The sequence below is a fragment of the Paramisgurnus dabryanus genome, chromosome 3 (genome assembly GCF_030506205.2).
Source record: "Paramisgurnus dabryanus chromosome 3, PD_genome_1.1, whole genome shotgun sequence".
Classification (NCBI taxonomy): domain Eukaryota; kingdom Metazoa; phylum Chordata; class Actinopteri; order Cypriniformes; family Cobitidae; genus Paramisgurnus; species Paramisgurnus dabryanus.
Window position 1 is genome coordinate 32,192,976 of NC_133339.1, and position 8,712 is coordinate 32,201,687.

Here is an 8,712-nt window from a genome sequence, read left to right on the forward strand (position 1 = left end):
AGGCTATTATATAATATATATTTTTATATGTTATATTTAAAGTAGACAGACAGGCTCCAGAAATGCGTTCATTGAGCTTTATCCACATTGTAACCACGCTGCTTGCGCATCCAGTGTCCAAGCACAATAAACGCGTGAACTAGTTTGTTTTTATATATTTTAAGTGTAATGCACAGCCAAGTACTTGCACGACCCACTTTATTCCCCTGTGCAACGCACTTATTGGGAACCCCTAATATAAATTATCATTTCAAGTGAAGGCATAGCGGATGAATTGGAGCAGTTTATGCATACGTTTGGAAATAAAGTTGCGGGTTTTGCACGGGTTTGATATAAAATTTAGAAGGTTGAATTTAGTTGTTTGCAATTTGAAATATTTTTACCAGATATTCCTAATAAATTTAACTTGAACTATTTCTAAAATGTTTCTTTAATAAAGAACACCGCTGTCTCATAACGCAGCGAAACCTATTACATGAAGTGAATAATTGATTGTCGAGCAATCGATATCAACCTATTCAGCACCTCCACCATGGACAGCACCCTCTAAGGTTGAACTTAAGAAGGTTTACCTTAAGCAACATCCTAAGATATAGTTCGGAGAACACGCGTAGGAAAGGTATACCTGTAGTTAAGGTGTACCTTTTGAGTCTTCGTAGCGCGCTAAGAGACAACGTTATCGGAGAACGCAGCCCTGATTTTAGTCTCAGTAAGCTGTTGGATAGATGCAATTCACTATGTGCTGAGCACACAATGCATCTATTCTCTTTGTGTTTAAACAGTTATAAACTTTCCATTGCAGTGCGAGGATTTACATGTGAGGATGATTCAAGTGCATCAATTCTGCACCCAGGAATCCCATAAACATAGCATACATGATGATTTTAGGGGTAAATGGCCTGGTTAAGCCCATAATTCCCAAAATAACCATCTGCACACTAAAGCTTTTTACTGTGACAGTTTTGCGCAATTAAGGAAAATATTTTAGCATACATATTTGATCAAATGTACCTATTATATGCTCGCCTAAACACTGCCATGATTAATAATTACTAATGTTCTTGTAACTTGTAAATCATTTTAAATTATCTGTTTTTACATTTTTTTAATAGATGTAGCAGAATTCACTAAACACATTTAACATTTTATGTGTGTGTGTGTGTGTGTGTGTGTGTGTGTGCAAATAGCAGAAATATGGACAGGGTTCTAAATTAACACACGCCAACCCGCCAAATGCGGGTTAAAATTCATTTTGGCAGGTGTTAATAAAAACTTACTAGCCAGTTTGGCCGGTGATGCATGAGGCATTGCATGCAAGATACATAAAGCTCCGTTCTCAGTCATTTATCCCTCTGGCAGAACTTCCTACATTTCCCATGAACACTGTGCCGTAATGCTACGTGATGATGTTTAATACACCAATTGGCTACACGCAGTTTGCAGCGAAACCAGCGCGAGAAACCATGGAAACGAACTGAGCGCGTCCACCAGAAAACTAAAGGAAGAAGGAGAACGAACGGGCAGAGCAGGTAGGATAGACTAAAAGACAGCGGTGTTGCCACACCCCTTTACTGGGGCATGTGCTCCAGTGTAAATCTTTCGTGCCCAGGTGTAAATCTCAAGTTTAAATTTTAGCAGTTAACTAGTGCATTCCATTACAAAGATAACAGCGGCAAAAACAGATCTATATGCAATGTAGTTACCCAATTATGCTTGTAAAGTGACGAAGCAGTCGCACTGACGCATGTATCCCCACGTCCACGCGCGTCTTTGCGTTCATCCGCGCGCAACTACATCCAAAAGGGGATGCCACGCGAATGAGTAATGATGAAAACAAGACGAGAAGTAAGTTTCTAAATAATTAAATTTGCATAAAGTCAAACTTTTCTTAACTTTCTTGTGTCGCTGGACACGCCCATACGTTGCCAACGGTCACTTTCGCTTGTGCCCCCAGAATTCGTCGGTTTCCATTGAAATTAATGAGATTGTGTCGCTCTGCTACTGCTGGTCACTGGCTGTCTGAATGGGGCGTGAGGCTGCACTTGTTTAAACTCTGACCCTAGCCACTGCCTAAAGCTGTTAAGCATAAAACAGCACCTGTTCTGTAAATTAACACACTGCACTCTCATACATGCATGAAAACTACCCAAAGCCCAGGGGACTTGCCAACCCCCTGAAAGTTTAACACCCTAGGAAACCAACAGCTGATCAAGGGTTCAACTGTAAATAAGAGATTACACTGCTGTTCTTATTCCAGCTTTATGTACTGCTACTGTGAACAATGAATGACTGCACTCATCTGACACTCATGTTGAGCAAGTTCTGAAGATAATTTAGTTCATATTGTTTTCCCCACAGACTTTGTTGAAACATGTAACACAAACATTGCAAAATATTTAACTTTAACAGTACAATTATACCACTCATAACATACTTTACCTGAGTTTCTCAAAAACTAATCCCCTCTAAATGGGGCTTTTCTCTTGTCTTCACTTTTTGGTTTTCTGGGTTTGTTGTGGATAAAAGTTGATCTACACCTAACAGTGAGAGAGAATTACAGAAAGACCTCCCTCAGGGAGTCCTAAAGGGAGTCTTATCTTTAAAACAGATTTCCGTTCTGCTCAAATTGTACTCTTATTAAATATGCTGGTGCTGTAGATTTCTGCATGACAACAGCAGAACCAAAAACCGTTTATGACGCCTCAGGAGCCAAAGCTAAATTCATTAGCAGAACTTTGAGCTTTTCTAGGGTTTGTCTGAAAGCCGGTATTTACAGCACCTTCCATATCAATTCTGATGCACTTTTGGATCAGATTGTAGTTGATCTGTGTTCTATACAGAAAAGATGCATGTGACCCGTGGAGAACATGGAGCAAAATTTAAGGGGTATACATTCCTGGGCCCGCTCGCACGTGCACATGTATGCGCACCTTTCCTAAGTGCGCACGTTTGCTCTCTCTATGTTGAGTTTAGTTGTATATGAGTTTAGTATGGAAGTGCTTTATATGCAGCTTAGAGCTGCAAATTTCGACTATTTTTTCAACCGATTAGTCTATCGATTATTTTTTCGATTAATCGAATAGTCTAAATAAAGATTTTTTTTTACAAATAATAAATGTAACATCTGCTATTAATGCCAACATTTTATTGAAGCATTTTCTCAATTAAACAAATACACAAACAGTGCCAGTGCCAAGGAAAATATAACAAATCACATAAAAACAAGTCCAACATTAATTCAGCCTAACATAAACAGTGCAAAAGGGGCATTATTCACCTTAAACAAATAAAATATATTAATATTAAAGAATTAAAATTAAAATAAATCAAACTGAATAATAACTCTTTATTAATATAAAAACATGTCCTGCTCTTTATTGTTCCAGCCCTAGTGCTAATCATAAACTAATGAAGAGTCATCATTAACTACAAAATGACTCACATGAAATCATTGTTTATTAATACATTAACTAAAAAACATGTCATGTTGTACTTAATGATGACTCTTCACTTCGTTTATGATTAGTACATGCATTTACTCAGCATTAGTTCAGACTGAAGTAAAAATAAGTTCATTGTGATTCATGAACCCTTATTATAAAATGTAACCATTATATTATTACTGTTAATATTATTACTATCAGTAGTAACGTTACTGCATTCTCATTTAGCATCAACTTTAACATTTAACTTTTCTTAAGTCTCGGGTAAATACAAATTTAGTTAGCATGATCTTCTAATATTTTATAAACGGCGTTTACGCTGCTGTTACTTTAAATAAACGCATGTCAGGAATACCTAACGAGACGAGCTTTTATAATATCTGCGCACATAGCAAAAAAATAAGCTATGGGAACTCCGCACTGCCAGCTGGCTTTCAGTGCACGCGGGCACATGCCTATCTCAGTGTAACACAGTAACTTATTATTTCATAACTTCTTAATATAAAAAGTTAAACTTGTCCCGCTCTTTATTTACTGTTTCAACATACTGCCCAGACGCGATGCAATGTCGTGTCTGTCAGGCGTCTCGCAGCTCGTATTAAACTAAGATGTAAACACAGCTGTATTAAGCACCATATATGCCTGCATTGATTCTATTGTTGTATAAAAACTTACTGTAAAAATTCAAATACTTACGCTGCCGTCGCGTCATTCTGAGGTCGGAGAGCTCCAGGTTGTTTTCTTTTAAGATGATCATGCACAGATGTTGCGCTGCTGTGGTATGCCATTTCAGTTTTACACAGTATGTGTTTTATTTGGTCTCTGCTTAAAGTATTCCCACACTTTTGATCACGTTCTGGCTGTTTGGTATAACACTTGTATTATCCGGTCGGAGCTGAAGCCGCCTTCATTTGAAAACGTAAACAATGCGACGCATCGACGCATTTCCGGCAAATCGACGTAATTACGTAATCGACGTAATCGACTACGTCGACGCGTCGTTCCAGCCCTAATGCAGCTCTTAACCTAAACTGCTGCAAAGGGGGAGTCATGAAGTTGAAGTAGTGTTGCACAAAAAGACTGCATGTCGCGTCGTAAGCAATCCATAATAAACCAACTGTGTGCATTTAAAATCAATTAAGGGCATGCTGCTGATTTCTTAGCCCCACTCTTATTATACAGCAACACATTTGAGAAGACAGACAACACAGAGCTGCACATTAATATTCTAATTTCTTTATAGAAATATTTAGTCTGACTGCATTTTTACACATATATTTATAGATGGAAGAATTATATGAGGGAAGCCCATTCAGGCACTATCTTTGTAAAACTGCTTTGAAACAACATTTCAAGTTAAGTACTGAAGCTCTAAGTTGTCATGCCTTTCTACAAGTTCCCTAAAGCTAATAAATGAAATGGCAAAAATGCAAATGTTACAGCACAGCTTTTTCAATGTACAATAAACAGACAATAATAATTCATTATTTGCCTGTACCCTGAAGTGCATCATATCTTGGCCTTTTATCGCTATACATATCGTATCGAGAAATTGTTGGCAATACACAGCCCTAGTAGGAACACCTTTTTTGTTGTAGACTCACCAAGCGAAACACTGGCGCATAGACTGTGTAGTATGATTAATTTGAATGTAAGCTGACCCCTCACCTACAGTTCTGCAACTCATCTCAGTGATCCTACATCTGCATCTTGAAATACAACCAAACATGGAGAGAGAAACACAGCAAAGAGCAACCACACATCAATAAATAATACGATGCATTAGTGTTGGGCGATATTGTCCATAGTGACATCGACAGCCTAATAGATCTCTGATACACAAAAGTATTGGGGGGCAGAGAAATGGTTTCATTATTTATTTATTTGTTTATTTTTTGACTCATTTATTGATGAGAAGTCACTGGTTCGATGGACAAAAAAACTGAAGCTGCTTTATAAGGGCAGCTGGCAACACCGTTACAACCGCAACCTTTGTAAACATGATGCCACTAATTCGAGTGCGTCAATAATGCCCAGACACGGTGTAAATTACTTGCGTGCCAGGGGACAACTTACTCACTGGTTTTAAAACCATACAAGCATAATAACCTCTCTAGTGCAAGGAAAAATACAAGCGTTGCGCACTGCAAGCTCAGGTGCGAGATGTCTGAGAGAATCTTGGAAATGTAAACATAGTTTTTTATGAATATTTGGATGTTTTTAAGCTTTTGATTTATAAGAGCTATTCCTATCGGCTAAGTCTAACTATCGTCGATAGTATCGTCTATCGGCACAACCCTACATGTCATCTTAACCACACAATACCATTTCCAATCTCATACATGGCGGCTGTGCTTGAGTCTAACCCACGCACCACTCTGATACAAAGCTTAGGGCAGCAGTGGGTTTACAAAGGGTGCAGACAGAGAATTCATGTGCTATAATAGGACACACACATCAATCAACAAACTGATCCATAAAGATCTGTGAAAACTCAGTAAAACTGACATTATTGATTTTTTCCTGTTGCAGGCTGCATGTCATAAAACTTGACAGGCACAGATCCATACAAAGATTCCCTAAAATAAATAAAGAAGGTGAAGTAACACAGACAAAAAATAAACTTCTCTCCATCAAAAGCACATTGGTATGCTGGCCAGAGTCAGCAAGAGGCATAGCTAGTCAAAAATAGACGTTTTACGCAGGTAAACATACAAGGCTTTTAAATCCTTTACACGCCACCTCCCCTACAAATGGCCAAATAAGGAAACACTGCAGTGTGTTTAAGTAAAAAAAATCACTTTTATAGGAGCTAATTTGTTTACTTAAAGTTCCACTTGCTTATTTCTAAACTGTAGAAGTTTTAATGCCAAAATTATGACAGTGCAATTATAATAAACTCCATATTGCTATTTCTAAATGACCCACAAACATTACAGGGACATTTTACCTTGGTATTAGCAACAAACTATATAAATTATTCCCATCATCCAACATAAACCCCTTACAGACTCTGAAAATTATAGAGAATTATAAGGACAAGTGATTTTCTGCAATCTAAGTGTGTGCATTCACAACATCCCGTAAAGATCCGGTAAATGGAAACGTGACATCAAGATGTGATGCGTAATGTTTTTGTAATCATGATGCACTTTATGAATTTTTTTACCGTGTCCATTTGCTTGTGATCTGCAATTTCTTGTGCATCTTGTTTCTGGTTTGATCTCAAATTTGTGCATGGAATACAATTTCATTAAGCTTGGGAATGATCTCTGCTTCTGTGAGGAACTCCCTGATCTCTGCTTTGTTCAAGTTTGCAGACATTTTTCATTGTGAACGTTGATTTGAATTTAAAACATGCTTTGTGAATGGGAATACAGATGGACAAAACAAAGCCAGCCTTTAGCCAAAGCAGATTAAACCCTGACTTAAAGGGACTACTTTATGATAACTCCCTCATAACATACAAAACAATAAGCCAAGTTGCAAGCATGATGGCTTCAGATTTGCTAAAGGAATATAAAGTGTTTAGTGTCTATAGTAAGTTGTCTCAACGGAGGCAAGAGAAATGTTCCCTGCCAAACAGTTTAGTCTGAAAAACTGTTGTTGTAGTGGTGGTTTTCTGGACAGGACTTAAGTTTTAGTTTTTTAAGACTAAAATGCATGTTTGAGCTGTCATATCTAACAGCTTGTACCGGCATATCTTGTCTTAAGATGCACACCAGTAATGTTTTGTAGGTAGGCTTAATCTAAACCCTGTCTGGGAACACTACTATGACCAAGACGACAGACATGAAAAAATCCAATAAACAGATCTCTCTAGCATTAATCTTCATTAGGGAGCCACCAGACTCCAGCAATAAGCCGCATTTGAAGCTGGCAGGAAACTAGTCTTTATTCCACTGGCATAACTTGCAAATCAGGTATGCAAAAAAGTCCACAAACATGTCATTGTGCTTGACAAGAGACAGACTGAGACAAAAACAAACCAAACAAAGCGTGCATTATTCACATGTTGCCAAACTGCGAGATCAGGCAAGACACAGCTAGTGTCCTAGCAAAGTTAAACTGCAAAATTTTAACTAACAACTATCATTCGAAAGCTTAGCCCTTGCTCTTGAGGTTACCAACCAAAAGCGACCACTTAAAATGTAAAACGTAGGTATTAGGGTCAGGTGGTCTTTAGTAAAGAAGATAATAGCTCACATTTTCCTGACGGAGGCGTTTATCTCTCACTGCCAGGCCGGGCACAACTGCGGTCATCCTAAAAGCTTCAAACCTTTTGACAAATTAGCAATATTGTGCTGTTAAATACATAAGGCAAAATAGCAATACGTCTGAAACGTCAAATATAATTTGCTAGGCGTTGGAAATTTATAAAAATTGTATGATGTCAACTGTAAAGCGAAATGGACACCTCGCTGGTCTCGGGCTTGTCAATGCTAAACTGGGTCGACACCGCTACTCCAGTGTCACAGCAGTAGCGCGAGGCTCGTACGACAAGCGAAACAAACGGTTAAAAGCACGACTTTCTAAAATGCATGAAACCTCCATCTTTTCCTAATACGTTGTGTTTTTGGTCATATTTTACCTGGAAATCACGTTCCTCGTTGAACCTAGAAAATCTGTCGGCCATTTTCTCTAGTGTTCGCCTTGTCTCCTGCGTTTCGACTTGTTCCTCTGTTGACTGAAACGCCCAGTGAAGTAAGAGGATAAATGATGGACCAATAGCAGTGGCCATATGTTGATTGACAGGTAGACTATCCAATCATCTATGAGCAACATAATCTGCGCATTGGATGCATGTTGTTTATAGTATGAATGGCACATTGTTACATTATTCGTGTATCAGTAACAAAAAATAAATATATTTAATGTGTATTTGTTACCAGATTTTGAGTATTCGACTTAAAAATCTAGATTCCAGTTTCTTTATTATAATAAATAAATAAACTACGTTTACTCTATTTGCAAATTTATCTGATACTCACTTTTGATTGTTCATTTACATAGTATTTTCCATAAATTGCCGTCATTCATATATTCCGTTTTCACTGTTGCATTTGTTAATCACTGTAAGGGCTCCATCTAGTGACAGAAAGAAAAACATCCTATTATCACACAAGCTTGGCAAATACACTTAAAATACCCCCTGAGTCTGGGGAGAATGTGACTATAACTCTCTCTCTCTCTTTTGTGTGTGTGACTATAACTCTCTGGTTTGGTTCAGCTACCAAACATGACATCAGAAGACTAGTACAACTACTTC

General features: G+C 37.9%; 1 protein-coding gene across 7 annotated transcripts in view; it reads right to left on the minus strand.

The window, feature by feature from the left end:
* Nucleotides 1–8,151, minus strand: part of gpatch8 (G patch domain containing 8) — a 38,339-nt gene extending 30,188 nt beyond the window's left edge. For 3 of the 7 annotated variants that reach the window (XM_065270296.2, XM_065270443.2, XM_065270372.2), the window contains exon 1: nucleotides 8,035–8,085. Coding sequence is in view for 2 of the 7 variants with exons in the window: in XM_065270177.2 (XP_065126249.1) it covers nucleotides 7,650–7,706 (57 nt within the window). In the remaining 5 variants the exon portion in view is untranslated. Of the gene's footprint in view, nucleotides 1–7,649; nucleotides 7,723–8,034 lie in introns of all 7 variants that reach the window. The other 4 variants (XM_073814010.1, XM_073814012.1, XM_065270177.2 and 1 more) reach the window with 3 other exon arrangements.
* Nucleotides 8,152–8,712: the final 561 nt, after the last annotated feature.